Source organism: Lactuca virosa, chromosome 1 (genome assembly GCF_052849685.1).
Source record: "Lactuca virosa cultivar CGN04683 chromosome 1, Lactuca_virosa_CGN04683_v6, whole genome shotgun sequence".
In the NCBI taxonomy this organism is placed as follows: Eukaryota; Viridiplantae; Streptophyta; class Magnoliopsida; order Asterales; family Asteraceae; genus Lactuca; species Lactuca virosa.
The window spans coordinates 91,276,789-91,296,530 of record NC_136426.1 but is presented as its reverse complement, the minus strand read 5'-3'; the positions used below and the strand labels follow the sequence as shown (position 1 = coordinate 91,296,530).

The 19,742-nt window shown below is 29.7% G+C and overlaps 2 protein-coding genes across 2 annotated transcripts; both read right to left on the bottom strand.

Moving 5' to 3' along the window:
• Positions 1–8,909: 8,909 nt before the first annotated feature.
• On the bottom strand, positions 8,910–10,664 carry LOC145116855 (uncharacterized). The gene is made up of 8 exons (XM_079053170.1): positions 10,536–10,664; positions 10,344–10,380; positions 10,104–10,261; positions 9,655–9,925; positions 9,477–9,570; positions 9,212–9,339; positions 9,043–9,127; positions 8,910–8,952 (listed from the first exon to the last, which is right to left on the bottom strand). Exons 1-8 carry the CDS (start codon positions 10,662–10,664, stop codon positions 8,910–8,912), a joined length of 945 nt encoding a protein of 314 aa, XP_078909296.1.
• A 4,489-nt stretch (positions 10,665–15,153) lies between these two features.
• Positions 15,154–17,951, bottom strand: LOC145105598 (uridine nucleosidase 1-like). Its single transcript, XM_079042694.1, has 9 exons — positions 17,688–17,951; positions 16,770–16,885; positions 16,599–16,658; positions 16,329–16,511; positions 16,124–16,228; positions 15,936–16,032; positions 15,680–15,787; positions 15,458–15,593; positions 15,154–15,369 (listed from the first exon to the last, which is right to left on the bottom strand). Exons 1-9 carry the CDS (start codon positions 17,764–17,766, stop codon positions 15,261–15,263), a joined length of 993 nt encoding a protein of 330 aa, XP_078898820.1. The 5' UTR covers positions 17,767–17,951; the 3' UTR covers positions 15,154–15,260.
• Between the last annotated feature and the right edge of the window lie 1,791 nt (positions 17,952–19,742).

The window sequence follows — 19,742 nt, the reverse complement described above, 5'->3', positions numbered from 1 at the left end:
TGCAGGATATAATCGAGATTCAACAAGAATTCAACAAGAAAAAAAAACAAAAAAAAGGTGAAGCAACTATAAGCGGAAAAAGAAACATACGTGATGAAGGGCGGCTGATCCCCCACCTGCTCTCCAATCTGCCTTCGATCCATTCTTCTTCCCCTTGATTGGACCGCCGATGACGAACAATGGACCAAAGAGGAGCTCATCGTTGTGTCTACTAAGCTGTTTTGGGGAGGTCCGGGACCCAACGACAAGGGTTTATCCAGGAAACATATCATCGATGGGACTAAAGCTTCTTTGAAACGATTGGATATGGAGTATGTCGATCTGATTTATTGTCATCGACCGGATTTGCAAACGCCGATTGAGGAAACAGTTAGGGCTATGAATCATGTGATCGATAAAGGTTGGGCGTTTTATTGGGGAACTAGTGAGTGGTATGCGCAACAGATTACAGAGGCTTGGGGGATTGCGAATCGGATTCGGTTGACGTGTTGGAGTTGGAGATGGCGATGGCAATCGATTTTTGTAGAACTCAAGATCGATTTTGTAGTCCATTCTAATTTTGCAGATCGGGAACGAGATTTAAATTGGAGAGATTAGGTCAATACCATGATTATAGGGATTAATTTTGGAAGTTACTAAACAAATTACTAAATTACCCTTATTTAATTATTTAATTATTTAATTTTTTGTTTAATTTTGATTGGCCCACATTTATGTATACAATAACACAATACTTACTTTAAACAAATGAACCTAGCTCTCTCTCTCTCTCTCTCTCTCTATATATATATATATATATATATATATATATATATATATATATATATATATATATATATATATATATATATATTCTTATATTTTTTGTGCCAAATTTTATAAAACATTATTTAATAAAGCATCGTCAATTTCTTAGAAAAAATATTTATGAAACGTTTTTAATTGATTTAGTTGAATAAATCGAAGTTTATTTCCATTCATTTATATATCAAATTCTTTGATTCCTAATTACAATGTTTGGGCATAACTTTATGACCAAAATTGTTGGTTTTTTTCAAATATATACGTTAATTTGTACCATTTTTATTTTCACTTTTTATACAATAATACTAAAAGTTGATTTAGATTTGTTAATTATTTATAACAAAGTCATAAATATATTAAAAAATCTCCTTGTAGTTAAAAAAATTAGTTTATTTAGATTTTAGTTTATTTTAGTAGCCTGCAGATGTTAAAAAAACAAACGGTCTTTTTTTTTCAGACTGCAGACGTTTGGTCCACCTCTTCTGTTGCAGAGGTCTACAGATGTAGTCCGCAAACCGCAGACATTTTGTCTTAGAAAAAACAAACAGCACCTGGATGTAAACACTGCATGTTGATTTAGAGTTTTGGTCGATCGTGAATTTGATGATTGGTGATACTAATTATTTGTGGCAGGTTCTCATGTGCTGCATGATAATGTTTGATTGGTGAGGCTAATTACTTTTTTGGTTTCCTTAACTTTATCATGTGCATTGACGGAGCTCAAGGTCTTGACTTCATTGATATAATCAAAGTTGACCAAGCTATTTTTATCAAATTTATTGTAGATTCAAATATAAATTAAAATAGATTAAATTATATTTTTAATTGGATCAAGAATAGGGTTTAATTTTATAATTGTGATTGGTATGTTTGGTGTATGTTCATTTTTTCAAACTTTTGTTGTATTTGACTTGAGCTTCTTGCATAAGTTTTTTTTTTTTCGTTTTAGTGTTAATAATATTTCGTTAGACATTATATATATATATATATATATATATATATATATATATATATATATATATATATATATATATAAAGTGGTTCAAATGAAAACCCAAAAAAGTTAACTCTAAGAACCAATTTTTTAAATGTTTTAATTAATGGTATTTTGGATAAATCCAACATTTATATTGTATTAATTAAACTTTTTCATTTCATACTTTACTAACTATTTGACACTTGTCTTCGGACCACCGTCAGACCGTCGCCAGACCGCCACCAGATTATCATTAAAATTTAGTATTTTTTGGTCGTACTCACACCTTAATATAACAAACATTCTTTCTCCCATTTTTTTGGTAATACTTTTTATTTTTTCAGCCAAAATATAAAAAAATTTAATTAAAAAAATAGAATTATGCCTTGATAATTTCAATTTTCTCTTTTCTAAATTGCACATTTTTTTAAAAAGTATATCGTGTATAAGATATATTCACAGTTTAATAGTTTAATAAACACATAAATTCACTAATACATAATTTAATATACTTATGCATACTTTTATTCATATTTTAACACAAAATTTATATAAAATATACAATTTAAAACAGTCAATTTTTATTTTAATACATAAAATTCACAAAATAACATAATAGAATCCATTAGACACTATTTGCATATTTAAAGAAGGCAAACCCAAAATTTACCATCACCACCACTAACTACCACACGCCACCACCCACCACCTATACCACCGTCACAATCATCGTTTCTTCCAAACCAAATCAGCATGAAAAAGCATTGATTGAAAGCGTAAATATTATATTCACAATTTAATAAACCAATTAATTCACTTATTTAGAGTTTAATGCAAAATAATTATAAAAACTAACACATTCTTACGTATTTATACAACACAAAAAATAAATATATTCAGAAAAAAATTAATACAAACATTCATATATAAATCAAGGTTGTCAAGATCGGGATCCTACATAAGATCATTTTTGGGTTTGTAAGATCTGGATCGTAAGATCGAGATCGGGATCCTAAGATCCTACAAAATGAAACATAATTTTAATACATGAAAAATATTTTAAACATTCAATTTTTTGTTCAAAAGTTATAAAAACTTCAAAATATTAGTCATAAGTCACAACATAAAATGATAAACTGTAACTTGGTAAACGGGTAAAAGACATAAAGTGGTAAAATGATTTCATTAGCAAAAAAAAAATGAAGGAAAGGTAGGATCGGATCGGATCCCGATCCTACGATCCTACTTACGATCCTACCTGCGATCCTACCTCAAATACGATCCGTTTACGATCTGGATCGTTTTTCATACCTAGGATCGTAGGATCGTAAGATCCTACGATCAGGATCGCGATTTTGACAACCATGATATAAATCATTCATATTTTAACACAAAATTCATTAAAAATTCACAACTTCACAGTTCTGTACTCATAATTCACAACTTAATATAATAAATCCACAGTTTGTTGCACAAAAATTATGCATTCACAATCATATTCTCAACTTAAAACTTACATGTATACCTACAAATCTGTAGGCTAATGATTATTTCAAAATTTGTTTATACAAATATTCACAATTTAAATTTTACATACTTTCATCAAAATTAGATAAAATCATACATGTGTATAATGCTTCTTTCATCTAATATTTCAAAAGCAAACAAAAAAAATTATAAAATAATCACAGCTTAATGCAAATTCATTCACAACTTAATACAATCAATTCATAATTTAATACACAAAATTCACAAGTTAATATAGCCAATTTACGGTCTAAGAATAAAATTCACAGTTTAAAACACAAAAATCATAGCTTAATACACAAAATTCACATTTTAATACACAAAAGTATGCATCCACAACCATATTATCAACTTAACACTTTTAATATAGTCAATTCATAGTTTAATACACAAAATTCATAGTTTAATACAAATAACTTCATAGTTTAATACACAATTCATGGCTTAATTTTGTCGATTTACAGTTCAAACAGAAAATTCACAACTTAATACAGTCAATTAGTAGTTTAAAAAAAAAATTCAGAACTTAATGCAGTCAATTCACAATTTAAAACACAAAAATCACAACTTAGTACACTAAATTCACATTTTAATACATAAAAAGTAGTATTCAGATCCATATTATCAACTTAAAACTCTTATTACAGTTAATACACAATTTAATACATAAAATTCACAGACTAGTACAATAAATTCAAAGTTTAATTCAAAAAAATTATACATTTACAACTTAATAGCAGCTAAAACTAAGATTAACAAAATTATATGACAAATGAGAGATTAAAATATCAAATTCACACTTTAACAGAAAGAAAAAAAAATCTATATCATAGAGATCTACAACAGATGTAAGTAGAAAAACAAGTAGAAAACAAAGCTTAAAGAAGATTTATCTATAAAAATCGACATACCTGATTTTGATCAAAATTTTATCTTCAAAAATCATATCTGATGCAAGCCACCATGAATGCACCAGATACACCAGATCCATACATGAAATTCATCGTACACATCAGATCTATGCATATCTGGTGTTAGGTAGAAAATCTAGTGTTCAAAACTTCGTCAATCTTGAGATCTGGTGCGCTGATCGTATGAGAAAGAAAGATGGTTCATCGGTGATGGTTAGTTAGATCTAATCTGAAAATGAAAAAAACACATGAGATCTGATGCAAATCTGGTGGTTCTCCGGAGATCAGAGATAAAACGAGTTGGATGCGGTTGTAAATCCGGTGGAGTGGAGGCGGAGGATGACGAAGGATGTAGCGGCGGTAGTCGTTGACGACAAATCTGAAGGTTTCCGGTAAAGATCCGACTAGATCTGATCTGAATAGATCTGACGAACTAGTGCTTTGTTGGTGGTGGCCTTCGGCGATGGAGCTTTTCACTCTAGAGATCAGTGGCGATGGACGGTGGATTTGAATCGAAAACATTGGGTACTCGACATTCCGGCAATGGAAGGTGGTAGATGACGACGACAAGTGTCAGAGGTAGGTGGCTGAGGTGGTGTTGGGTTTTCTGTTGTTGGGAGAGTTTGAGAGGGTTTGAGAAGGTTTTCTTGCAAAAGTTTGAAAGTGTTTGAATGTTGTTAGATGTAATATATTTTATGTTAAAGTTAAAAATGACTAGTATGCCCTTATTGATTTTTGGCTATTTATAAAAACATAAAAAAATCAAAATATTAGAATAGATCAAAATAAGCTAAAAATAAGTGGTTCTTACGGTTCTTAACCTTTAGGGGTTCTCATTTGATCTTCTCTCTCTCTCTCTCTCTCTCTCTCTCTATATATATATATATATATATATATATATATATATATATATATATATATATATATATATATATATATACTAGGTTACAACCCGTGGAAACCACGGGTAAAAAATTTAAAAACAAATTTATATTATTAATAAGAGTTAAGTTTGTTTAGCATTATTTTTATTGATTATTTAAAATTAATATTAATATAAATTTGTAAAAAAATATATAAATTTGAATATATGTTAAAGAGAAACGCAATCAATCCATCGAAAGTTGAATATGAAGATAACTAAAATGCATCTTTGAATATGTGAATGATTTATGAAGTGTGAGGGCAAATCATTATTTTTTGTAACGAGGGAGCAATCAAGAAACACCATGTGGCATCTATTAAAGTCTGAAAATCAAATATGGAAACAAATTCAATATTATGGATTACAATGCTATATAAATAATAAAATATTAAAAAAATGTTATAAAAAAAAAACACAATTGTTAGAAGTTAATGGGTACGAAGCATTTATAGATATTCCTATTCTAATAAATGAATAGTGTTAATATCTTTTTGTCAGGTGTCACTCTAATACAACTCCTCATTAATATTATGGCATGTGTAATGTAGATATATTAGGCAACTCATTAATATATTAGGCAACTCATTTCAAATTCAAATTTATATTTTCTAATTATATGTTAAATTTGAAATTATAATAACTTTAAAAAGTTGATATATCTTTTAATTAATAATTTATTTAAATGACTTATTTAAAATAACTGATTAATAATTATAAATTTTTATTATAAAAGTTTAATTAATTTTATAACTGTGGTTCCCACGGGTTATAAACTAGTGTTGTCATAAAGTTATAATTAATTCAAAAAGTGATATTGATCATTTAATGCTTTTAAATCGAAGCCTATAAACTGACGATTTCATCTATCTATAAGCTGTTCAAAAAAAAAGAAGTGACCACCCAACCAAATAAATCAAATACAAACATTAAAATAAATGAGTTTTTCTCGTTAACGTTTGTTTCTTTAATAAACATTTATAGTCGAACATTCAAAATTAATTTTGAAATTTGATTGTAATTTACAGTGACATTTTAATATTGTGATCGTGTCGAAAAGTTTTAAACTTAAACTTTTAGAAGTTTCATTTTTAATCTCGCTGGGTTTATAATAATATACATATCATTAATAACACAACCGTTTTTATTTTTCTGATTTATTTAAAGTAATTTCGACTTATAATACCTGAAATAGTGGTATGTGTTTTAAACAGGTACAACTGTATCAAAAAACCTAAGAGATTGCAGAGGTTCATGGGATTACATCTTAGTGGTATGTGCTTTAATGGTAAACACATTTTTCTTCTTTTAGGGTGGATTTATTACATCACATTGAATCCCGTGGCGAGGACATTTTCGTCCTTTGCATATATAATTTTTGTTTCCGGTACTGTTTTGTACTTTGTAGTGCTTAAGAAACGGGAAGATATGATTAAGTTGTGAATGATCCGGACCCATATCAATGATCGGGTACCATTCTACCATTTGTAACAGAAAGACACATAAAGTCACAAACTATATACCCCTGTTGTGAAAATTACCAATATGTCACTGTACAAAAAATGAGCATTATTTTGAACAGGTTGTTCTAATTACCATTCTACCATTTGTAACTGGACAATGATTAATTAACATCTGATGCATTGTTTCCTCCTCTTGTGTGTTTAATATTATAACAATCAATAAACACTTTTACTGGAATTTAAATAATTGAAATTATAGAGCTGAACAAAAGGATTGACAAAGGGCAAAATTGACATCTGATGCATTGTTTCCTCCTGTTGCGTGTTCAATATTATGACAAATCTCATCTCACAGCTTCATTACAATTTTCGTTTCATACATTACCTCAAATCATAGAAAAAAATATTCCCAAGAATGCATGCACCGATTTCATACCCATAAAATATACCATTTTATTGAATTTATTCATATTTGATACATCTTTTTTATAGAGCAAATATACTTATAACACGAAAATGAAAAGTAGAATGATATATTTTGTAATTTTTTTGAATTTTATTGCAAATATATTGGTAATAAAAATCTTTAAAAACATAATGGTTTCCTTCTTTTACACTATCAATAGACACATATATATTAAAAGAAGATTAATCTAATTACAGCCATAACCCAAAAAGCAGTTTTTACTTAAGATAGAGATTAGCAACGAAAAGAAACCAAGAACTATCAATGTTTGAATACTAAACACCACGAAGAGCAAAACTGCCAAACAGAATCGCAAAAAAAAATTAAAAAAAAAAAAAAATTCAAGAATAGTGTTGGTGCATAAAAAGGACAATCTGAAATCACTTTTCAAGCTTTGGTATTAATAGACCTGTGTTTCCATCCACCATGGAATTCAAGCGAGGTACTTTTGTCGACGAATTCACATTATCATACTCATCAACATCATTGGTATCTCCAACGTTTCGTTTTTTTTACCATTGTGAGCGAATTAAACTTGAACGGACTTGTAGCTTCTGATTTGTCATGCATGGAAGGGGTCAAATTATCACCGGTCTGTGAGATCGCGTCCTTAAAGCAAAAACCCGAAACAGCTTTAGTACGATAATATTAACAAAAAATAATTTATAAAAGGACTTTATATAAAATTAAATAATGTAGGTTTATATTATAACCTTTAACGACTTTGTTTCGTGAGATGCGATTTCTGTATCATCAACATTTGCAGAATTACCTGCCTGCTTTAGAAGTTTAAATATGTATTATCATTTGTGGGATTAAATTTTTGTTCCATCAAGATTTACAATTAATTAGTGAAGATCATTAAATAAAAGTATGCATCATAATAATTAATTAATTTTTAAAAAACATAAAAATATATGTATATAAATACCTCAACAGCTAACTTTTTTTCCAAAGCATTGATAATGTTACTATCAAGTGTATAGCCAAGTATCCCAAACCGATTGTAGTTATTGGATACGTTAAAACTATTAACATCTAACACGAATGCCATCTTTTTATGCACCAGACAGTTGAGGTCATAAGGATACAAACTCGGATTATCCCCAGCCTGGAAAGAATGAGTTATGTAATATTGTTATGGTTAAAAGCACATTAATATAGACAAAATCAAATAGATAATAGAATTTAATAAAACAAATAATATATTTATAGTATACCTATTTGATTTTCTCTATGAGATCACTTGCACGTTTTTTGACGAGTTTATAAGCATCTCTATCAAACATAGTTAGTGTGATTGTTCCAGAATCATCTAGGACACGAATACGTATTTTATACCTACACAAATATCCGACATAAATATATATTAAATATGTTTAATGTGTAATGTTTATTAATGTATTTAATTTGTCCGGGTGAACTTTTGTTAAATTTTAAAAACCTTGGAACTGGAGATATCTCCTTATTTTTACACTTAGGATTATAGCATTCAACAACCACACTTGCATCACCACTATCTGGACCGCTGAACACGTTTCTTGGTTCAACTTTCCTTCCACAGTTTGAACACGCATCATAATACCAATCAATATCTTGTCGGATACCATAAATGGTACCAACAATGATATATTTCCCGACCTAAAAAAATATAAAATACAAAAAGAATAATCAAAAAACAATACAATTATAATAAACGAATAATAGAAAACAAAATCACATTAAAAAAACTAAATTATTCACATACCTCTTGTGGTTCTAGCAAATCGACAACATTTTTAACATTGTGATTTGTCAAAAAAGTCATCATATTCATTGTATGGTTGAGAGCTATCAACAGTCAAAGAAGAAGAAGGATTTTGAAGTCCTCGTAATCCAACCAACTGTTTTTTTATTTGGTAGATTAATTATGAAATTAGTAAAATTATTAAAAAGAAACAAAAAAACAATGAATTATTAAAATAGATTGTTACCTATCTGTGAATGTAACAATTTCGGGAAGATCAACATTTATGAACATCCGTGTGTGTTCAAAATAACTGTTAACGGAAGGTATTCCTGGTTAAAAAAATTAAAATGGTCAAAATAATGAGCAATATAAAAGCCTAAAATAAGGAAGGTTGCCTTTTATAAGAAATGTACCGTTATAGACATTAAGTCTTGCAAACTGCAAAATAACAACCACACGACCAACTTGTTTATGAGCTTCAAGATAAGAAATCAATTGGTATGCAATATCTCCAAACAATGTGACGTTAACCTGCAAACCTCTGCAAAAACAGTACTGGTTAAATGCTTATGCTTATATAATAATAAAATAACATGTGGCAGTTGTAACCTAATGAATTTAATATATTATAATAATAATAATAATAATAATATAAGATATAATATAAGAAAAGTTTACTCTAAGTTTCTGATTTGTAAAGTTAGCCTATGTTTGGATTTGCTGACATCACGGGAATCAAACTTTCCTAATGAAACAACTTCACCAATAACATCTACAAAATGATAATACAATATGTCAAAATGATGTAAAATTAAAGAATTAAATATAAAATGCAATTAAATAGGGGGAAAATTACCAATTGAGTTATTAGATGTAGCTGTTGCAGAAATAATGCTTTCAAACGATACACAAGAAAAGTCATATGTTGTTTTGGATTGAAAAGTTAGACACTCATGAACAGTTGTTCGTCCATGCAAGTTTAACTTGGAGATTACATCACTTATTTTAAAAGTGTATCTGTTTGGAGCTATAGTGGGGGATCGGATGTAAAAAGCTTGATCTTCTTTCAGTTTGGACTCAAACCTTTGGAAATCTCTTGGGTAGACACTTGCTCGGATTTTTGTACCCTATTCACATATCGTAAGAATATTATATATATTGCGAAACAATTGTATATTAATTTATATAAATTGGTCAACATTGAATCAGTTATTCGACCTTGAATGATTTTGAATAATATTATTGGAATGAGCAAATAAACAAAAAAATGATTTTGAATAATGTAATTGGAATAGGATATTTTACCATCTCATCCATTAATATCATTTCAAGTGATTTGACAATAGTGGGGTTAACTTCGGATAATGATCTCCACAGCCGGATGATACACACTTTTAGTGTGTAATCATCCCTCATATTGTCTAAGTCTTTGATCAAAGTGACATTTCTATCTGCCATTGTCACTATAACAGAAAGACATAAAATATTAAGGAAAAATAATGGAACAAAATTACACACAGAAAATATAAAGACAAACATAATTACAATTATGTCCCTGGAGTAGTAGGCGGATAAAAAGATTCTGAATAATACAATAAAGTATATTAAAACATTCAAACAAATAAAACAAAACAGAAAGACACATAAAGTCACAAACTATATACCCCTACTGTGAAAATTACCAATATGTCCCTGTACAAAAAATGAGCATTAGCTTGAACAGGTTGTTCTAATTACCATTCTACCCTTTGTAACTGGAGACTGATTAATTAACATCTTAATTGTTGTAAACCAACCATAACACGGTCTGTGGTTCAAATTACTACAAAACAATTCAAGCAGAAACTGAGAAACACGAATACACATTGGTAATTTAAGTAGCATCAGTTAAATTGTCACACACAAGCATACACATTAAGTAGCAGAAAAAAATATTCTAAATAATAATACAATACAGAAGGGGTAAAATCGGTAATTAGCAAAGTCGAATTTGGTGGATTGAATTGCAGAGATTGTCTAAAATCGGTAATCAAAATGGAGAGTCGCTGATCAAAATGGAGAAAAAGATTCTAATTAACATTCTACCCTTTAGTCCTATGGATTGATTAACATATTAATTCGTGATTAACATATTAATTCGTGTGGATTGAATTGCAAAGATTCTAATTACCATTATACCCTTTAGTTCTATGGATTGATTAACATATTAATTCGAATTTGGTGGCTTGAATTGCAGAGTCGCTGATCAAAATGGAGAAATTAAGAGGTCACATGTACAAATGGTTTTGAGAATCTTTTTATATGTTTACAGAACATTAGAAGCATAAACTGACATTCATCATTCTGTAGGAAACAGGAGCTTACAAATACACATTGAGAAGCAGAATTGAGAAGCAGAAACTTACCGAAGGATTGAAGTCGATGATGCTTAATTGTTGGAAAGACGATGCTGTAAAGAATGATTCATATCGTATGTTTCAAGTATATATTGAGGCTAATACGATCAAATCGACATAATAATCAAAATTAAATGTAATCGATATGATTGATATGGATACCATAATAAGATGCACTTAATCGGGCATGTAACGAAATTGAGTTAATATGTACAGCTGTTATGAGCAATAAGAATTGAAAGAAAGACAGAGTGTTATATGGATTCCATATTCCATTCGATATCATTCGATATCCTTCCATATTCCGTACTCCAAATTCAAAATTTCCATATTTCCATTTGCATATCTAATCTAATCTAATCTAATTGTAATTGTAATTCTAATTTCTAATTTCTAATTTCTAATTTCTAATTCTAATGATACGTGAAAAGAAAAAGGGGTAAAACCGGAATTTAACATTTGCAGAATACTGAATTTTTGAGAGGACACGAGTACATTATGGTTTTGTTTATTAGACAGGGATATATATATATATATATATATATATATATATATATATATATATATATATATATATATATATATATATAGGATCAAATAAGAACACCTAAAAAGTTGAGAACGCGAGAACAGATCTGGACCATCTAATTCTTAAGATGTGTGGCTATAATTAATTGTTATTTTTCTAATTATTAATATTTAAATTTTAATTTTTAAATTAAAGAAAATTATAAAGGCTATTAAGGTAAATAAGCATTACCCTAATTTGGTAAACTCCTATAATTACTCTGTGTTACTCTATTTTGTTGACATAATCTCAAAGAACATTCAATCCACATTATCATCTCACCGCCTCATCTCATAGAACGTATCAGAAGCCGACCAAGAACATAGAGCCGGAGGAGGCCATAAAATCAGCGAAAGAGCACTTACAACTCGATTTTAGTTCATTAGTTTTCATTGGGGATTCTAGACTAGCGAATCGATTTCAATTTGGAAGGTATGGTCTCGATTTTGCTTGAATGTTGCTGTGAAGATAAAGGCTGATGATGGAGGCTATGTCGATGGTGGTTTCCTGGTTATGAAGGGTCGGCATGTCATGATGATAATGACGGGTACGATTAGGGCTTCCTTTATCTTTCCTTTATCTTTCATTTATTCATAATCGATTCATTGATATCTCACGTTTATTCGATACAACACCATACCTTCTATTTTCTCTTCACGTGATTGCTTCCATTTTAACCGGTCTCAAATTCAATCTCTTTTTGATCTCTATCTCTTTCACTTTAAAGCCCTAACTGTTGGATCTACTCAGCCTTTGGATGTCATTTTTCTCATCATCTTTTTAACAGGTACATATAGAGAAATGAAAAAGAAGAGCTTATGATGAATTGCAACAATTTCATTCTAGAGGTTGGCTCAGGTGGGCTCCCGTCCGAGAACATACACGTTTTTTTTGGCCGGGAGGCACTTCAATCAGAGACAAAACAAGGTAATTTTACTTTTGACTCCTTTTTTTACTAACATCTGTTTAGGCACATGGTTTAATGTCTTATTAGCTCAAGCAATCTGACTTGCAAGTTTTTTGTGTTAAATTGAAATCTATCTATCCAATTATTATTGTCCAAAATTTGGACAACAAGGGTATTGTTGTCCAAAAATTGTAATATCTTTTCTGTAATTCTGATTATCAGTTGATCATGTTTTCGTTAAATCTGTTCTTGCAAATAACCTGTGAGTATGGATGAATTTTTTATGCAATCTGATAGCAGGCCAACCTTCCTCATGGGAAATTCTTTGAATTTTTCTGTTATGTTTGAATGCTCGACAAAGGTAAACAATATTGTCAATATCCAATGCTTTATTGCTAATCAGAGAGATGCGAGAGAAAGTTTTGAACTGACTATGAAGGTTCTGAGAGTTCTTCCATATGGGTTTTGTGGAGGTCCTTTGGATTTTTTTGAGAAGATGAAAGGTGAAGAATTTGAGCTAGAGGAGAATGAAAAATTGTATTATGTTCTATATTTTTTTTAGATGTATGTTATATTATATTTTGATGAATTCATTTATGTTAGAATGTGTATTTATTTATGAATAGCAGTGTATTCATTTTTGAATAGCAGTGCATTCATGTGTGAATGAATATATTTATTTATGATTAGAGGTATTCATATATTCATTTCTAAATAAGAGGGCACTTATTTGTTAATAACAGTGTATTCATTTGTGAATAACAGTGTAATCATGTGTTAATTAGTGTATTTATTTATGATTAGATGTATTCTTTTTATGAAGAAATGATAATTTGTACACTCTTTTTATTTTCAGTTGATTGAAAAAAGGAATTGAATTACTTGTAAATTGATGTGTATTCATTTGTGATTGAAGTAGTATCAGGTTTTTTGAAAAAAAAAATTATTTATGAATACAAATGTATTAATTTGGGGTTCGATTTCTATTCATTTTTTTGAACGCTAAAAAAACGTGAAATAGGAGAAAAAAAATTGATTTTTTTAAGAAAAAAATAATTTTTTTTTCAGTTTTAAAATAAATTTTGGTAAAAGTGTTTTTTATAATTCATTAATAAGAAAAATAAAAAATCGAATATTTATTTCTTTTTTGGTAACTGATGCTAAATTTAAGAGAATTTGATTGAATTTTATTTTATTTTAATTTAATTAAAATATACAATTACTAATATGCCCTTATATATTGATTGGTCCATAATTGTCTCGCGTTCTCAACCTTTTAAGTGTTCTCATTTGATCCTTCCCCTATATATATATATATATATATATATATATATATATATATATATATATATATATATATATATATATATATATATATATATCATGGTTGCAGAAATCGGGATTAATCGTTTGGCGTTCTCCAACCGTCGAGGATTAGGGCATTAATCGGAAATTTAGGATTAATCGGGTTTGGCGGGATTAATCGTCCTTGGCGGGATTAATCGGTCAACAAAAGTCAGCAAAAGTCAAAAAAGTAGAAAAAAGTCAAAATGTCAAAAAAAAATTTTAAAAAATTTTAAAAAAATTCAAAAAACCAACTTTTTTTTTTTACTCCAAAATTTTCAAATTTTCAAAATTTCGAATATTATACCAAAATGTTCATATTTTCGTATTTCCAAATTTCCAAATTACAATTTTTCTTATTTTCTAATTTTGAAGTACTTGTTTTTCTTAAGATATATTAACATTTAAATAATTTTAATATTTTATTAATAATCTATGGTCCCCGATTAATCTCTGATTAATCACCGCCAAGATCGATTAATCCCTTAACACCAGTCGACCGTCGAACGATTTTTACTATGAAATTCATTAAGTGGGCTACAATGATAATTTTACGAGAAAGTTATGGACACGACAATAATAAAAAATCTGTTAGGACTTTTTCCAATTACGCGTTAAAAACTTAGGACTTTTATGATATTAGTTCTAAGAAATTATAGAAGTTGAGTAGAATCGGTATTACAGTGCATGCATATATTAGAACAATGAAAGTCCCATATATTAGATCTATGATTTATCAATGCTTTTTTTTTTCTTGGAAGATACTGCATCGGGGTTTGTTATAGTCCGGCGGAACATCCACGGTGCCGAAAACAATGCAACATTACGGGTAGTACACCGGGCAGTCTGGGCTACCCTTCAAATGTAAACTTTTTTGAATTTCTTTTTATATATAGATTCAATCCTTATAATTGTGCAACCTCTAGGTTCTAACATCCCTAAGGCTACACTTGAATACATAAAAATGAGTTAACTTGAAAGAGACTTGACAAACTTTCTATTATGGGTATTTTCCATATCTTTTGCAAGATCAAAAGTAAGTCCTTGTCTCATCTTATTCCTCTTTCTGGTTCCCGTTTTTTAACATTAATCTCAATCGAGTCCAGTCCAATGAATGTTAAACATCACACAATATCGTCATAAAGGAAAAGTAGAACCAAACATTTCAACATCATCGAAAAATAGTTGTTTAGAAAAATAATTCATAATATTATAAAACATTTAGAAATCTTAGTAGTCCCCATCATTTAGGGTGTCATCAACACGGTTTTAATGTAATTAAGAACCTTTTCCACGTTCACTGTCCACGCAACTAAAACCGGTGAATAGCCCGTCCACGGATTATCTGAATTCCATCTGCATCACACTCGCACATTAACCAAAAAAAAAAAACATGTGGGACTGGTCAACTTGGTCAAATGCCCCACAAGAGTTAAGAATTTACCTTTTTAGCCCTTGGTCCATTAGGGTATGTCCTACACAAAGCCCTTGTGTCTCAACCCTAACAACCCCCTTTTTGAACACGAAAAGATCAGGCCGAATTAAAGCCACAAAACAGACAGGGTCATGAAGGAAAACTCCTGGAGATAGATATTAAGAAAATATTTTTTATTATTAAAACAAATTTTCATTTATATTATATATGAAAGAATTAATAAATTTATACCATAAACACCATCTGATTTCACATGCCAATCTCTGTAGAATTTACTACTGTTGCACAAAAACTGAGCATGCTTCCCTTTAGACTTTCTCAGTTCATCAAGATCATCATCTGAAAATCCATAAATCTTGATTATTCCATTTTATAAAAAATGGCAATTTCCTATATATATATATATATATATATATATATATATATATATATATATATATATATATATATATATATATAAAAAGTGCATATCATATACTGGTCAAACCTGACATTTTGACTTGTGTTGTGATGTTTATGCCAATAACATCTATATTTGCACCAGAAGTGAAAACAATATCTGCTGCTTCAGGGTCCCCGTATATCTGTAATTACATATAATAATAACATCAGGAAGCTTTAAATTTCCATTCAAAAACTTTTAAAGAAAAAAAAATTTTCAATTTTTTTTTGTACATTTGCTTCTGCAGCTGGATTAATATTCCCAAGTGCAAAAAAAGCTCCACCGAGTATCACCACTCTTTTCACCTTATTTACAAATGAGGAGTCCCTTTTGATGGCCTATATTCAAATAACAACCAATTTGGATCACAATTAGTTTTTTTTTTATTTTTTTTTATTGATTATGTGATTATAACAAGATTTTCAATTTGAAACTTACCAAAGCCAAATTTGTTAGTGGACCAAGTGCAAGTATAGATACTTCACCAGGGTATTCAGAAACTTTATCTACTAAAAATTCTGATGCTGATTTTTCTACTTTTTTTAATTTGGGGGGAGGTAGATGTAAGTTTCCTAATCCATCTGATCCATGGATGAAATCTTGAATCTCTGGCTCTCCTCCCTGTGACAAAATTAGAGTTTAACTCGAACATAAATACATAATACAAGATTTTTTTTTTTTAATTAAAAATGGGAAAGTAAATTGTACCTTTAGTGGTTCAAAACTACCCTCAGCAACAGGAACATCCAAACGTCCTGCAATTTCACACTATCCTTTTACACATGAAAACGGGTGATTGATCATGTACAAGTTTAAATCCAAATTATTTGAAACTTGGAATTTTCAAGAAATGAATTTAAGAGAAAGAAAAAGGAGTACCAGAAGTAAGGCATTACGAGTGGCATCTTTTGTGGAGACATTACCAAATGTTGTTGTCAATCCTAAGATATCTAAGTTTGGTGTCTGAAAAGCCATCATGATTGCCATGCTATCATCTGATTCAACATCAATTCAGGAATATTGTTATATTTAGGATCAGTTCCACTGTTTAATCTATCAAGATCTGAATCTGTATATGAAGTATATCTGATATAATGTCTACAACAGGGGTATCTTTGCCATTTTGATGTATAATTCAGATTTCAGTGTCTTTATTTGAATGTAACTATGTCCATGTTTGACTTGATGAACAATTGGCCACAATCATACTGGATATTAAATGTTAAAAGATGTAAAAACTGAAAAGCAGTATCTACAAAATGAAAATCTGAGTATCTGCAATGTAATGATTTGCTGATTACATAAGACACAATAAACTGATTTCAATTTCTTATCATCCCCGAGCTCGTACCCAATAACACATGGTTCCCATGTCATCCAATTGCACAATCCGAGCAAGGATAATGAATGTGATTGTTGCGATTTGTAGTCAAAATAACCAGTTTAGAGTGATTGACAAAAACTAATTATAATTCTAATTCTGGGATTATTTAGGTCAAAATAATCAGCTGTAAGCGAGGATAATGGGCAAAAGTTCTGATTATCGAGTTGCTTTAATCATTTGATTATCTGATCACGAAAGTTGCAATAATCACCTACCTTGGACATAACAAACGGGCATACTCTGGATACGATTACAAGAACCATACAAACAAATTTCACAATCCGACAAAGTCTAACTTAGTCTCAATTAAATACAATCAAAAGAGCTTCAAGTTTAGTATTTAACTTCATCAAGCATAGAAATTAGCTCGATCAAACAGATATCGAATAAAGCAGCGAATTAAGATAATATACCAATGCCAGGATCGGTATCAATGATAATCTTTTGAGAGAGTCCACCATTGCAGTACGACACCAACGGAGGGGAATCCATGGATTAGGTCCCAACTTCTGTCCCACAAAATACAGATGATCAGAAGTGTCAAAATCTGGAATAAAAAGAGATCAATCGCCCTTCTCTTTACTTTACGGTTTGGTGTGGGGCCGATAGACTGAAACTACGATCACATGAAAGCTACCGAAGCGGAATCTCCCCTCTCTCTCCAAATAAAATTATGATTTTTTTTTTAATCTCAGCTTTTCAGTGAAAAAAAATCAAGATTAAATAGGTGATTAAACGATGGCATGAAAATAACATTATGACTAAGTATGGCGAACTAGCCGTTAAATAAAAAAATATCTGAAAAAAATAAAACGATTTAAAATGACATTTAAAAAAATGTATTTTTATAATTAATTAAAAAATATATTTGGAAAATTTTAAAAAAACTTCTAAAAAACTATTCTAAATAGTTTTTTAAAAAGTTAGCTTATAAGCTACTTTTGTCCTACCAAAAATAACAACTTAAAAAAACTCGAAAAATAAATTAGCTTATCAGCTAGATATGTTGCGCCAAACATAACCTAAGTGTCATGACTCTAAAGTTTGTATCTGCGCCAAACCTTAACAAAATGTTGTTAAATTATATATATATATATATATATATATATATATATATATATATAATTATTAAATATATATATAATTGTCGTCTTAGTCATGTCATGCCTTAACAAACGTTGTCGCTCACCACGACCCATAAACGTGAGGTTTGATATTGCATACACACTATGGGTTGACGTTATTTACAACTTTGAAAAAGACTAAATAAAATTATGAAAATAGTATATGATAATATAATTTTTAACTATAATAAACAAAATAAATATAATAATAATAATAATAATAATTATAATAATTTACATTTAATTGTAGTTATTGTATAGCCAAGTGGTTATTTCGCCTAAGTGGAAGCGATTACATTTACGAACTTATTTTGAGTTGCAAATGAAGGCATGCACACGTCACTAAGGCTGGTAGGAGTGGTACCATATTTGCTACAATCTACGTCAGTGTCACATCAGATTTTTCACACTTCATTAAAAATTTACCATTTGCATGGCATGCATGCTACTTTTCTAATATATATATATATATATATATATATATATATATATATATATATATATATATATATATATATATTAAAAATAATAATTTAACCAACTTAATTTAAAACTAAAATTTCATTAAACCTCAACGCAAATTACAACAAACACACCAAAAAAACTTAGAATTTAAAAAATAAAAACATGGAAATTAAACTTACCAAACCTGGATAGACCTAAAGGACATCTTCATCGGAAAATTGACCGTCCAAATCATCGATCGGTTCCGCGTTAAGATCGATGTGGTTGACGGTCCAAATATGTTCAGTCAATTCCCCACGAAGAACATGATGCGTCTCAACATCATGAACTATTGCCCTACTCGCCAAGTACTCCACGCTTCCAACCTCAAAAGCTTGTGTCGGTGGAACGATCTCGTTTTCCTTATACTCACATATTGTATTTCATACGTCTTCGAGAATCATATTATGCAATATGATACAAGTATACATCACCTCACTCATTTTCTTCTCCTCCAAATAAGGCGCGTGATATTTAAGAATATGCCAACGTTTTTTCAAAGCATCAAACGCTCGTTCAACATCCTTTCGCGCCTTCTCTTGAACTCTCTTAAACTTCAACCTTCTGCGATCATTTGGACAAGACGGTGACTTCACAAAACAAGCACGCTCCGGATAGACCCCGTCGACAAGATAATACCCCTTCGTATACGATGTTCCAGATACTTGAAAGAAAGACTGGTGCAGTCCTGTTATACATGTCGTCAAATAACAGAGTTTAACATACACGTTTTGAAATCGTGTTTTAAGTAAATAATATTATGAAATATTATGTGATATTGAGTATTGAGTTCTAACAGATAGTTTTTACTAGAAATGAAGTAAAACTATGTTTAGAATC

Coding starts and splice junctions, on each gene's coding strand:
- LOC145116855 (XM_079053170.1), bottom strand. CDS start 10,664: ATGTGTATTCGTGTTTCTCAGTTTCTGCTTGAATTGTTTTGTAGTAAT. Junction 10,381..10,535: donor CAGTTACAAAGGGTAGAATG/GTAATTAGAACA, acceptor TGTATTATTCAG/AATCTTTTTATCCGCCTACT. Junction 9,128..9,211: donor AAGACTTAATGTCTATAACG/GTACATTTCTTA, acceptor TTTTTTAACCAG/GAATACCTTCCGTTAACAGT.
- LOC145105598 (XM_079042694.1), bottom strand. CDS start 17,766: ATGGATTCCCCTCCGTTGGTGTCGTACTGCAATGGTGGACTCTCTCAA. Junction 16,512..16,598: donor GTAGTTTTGAACCACTAAAG/GTACAATTTACT, acceptor ATTTTGTCACAG/GGAGGAGAGCCAGAGATTCA. Junction 16,033..16,123: donor ATCCAGCTGCAGAAGCAAAT/GTACAAAAAAAA, acceptor ATGTAATTACAG/ATATACGGGGACCCTGAAGC.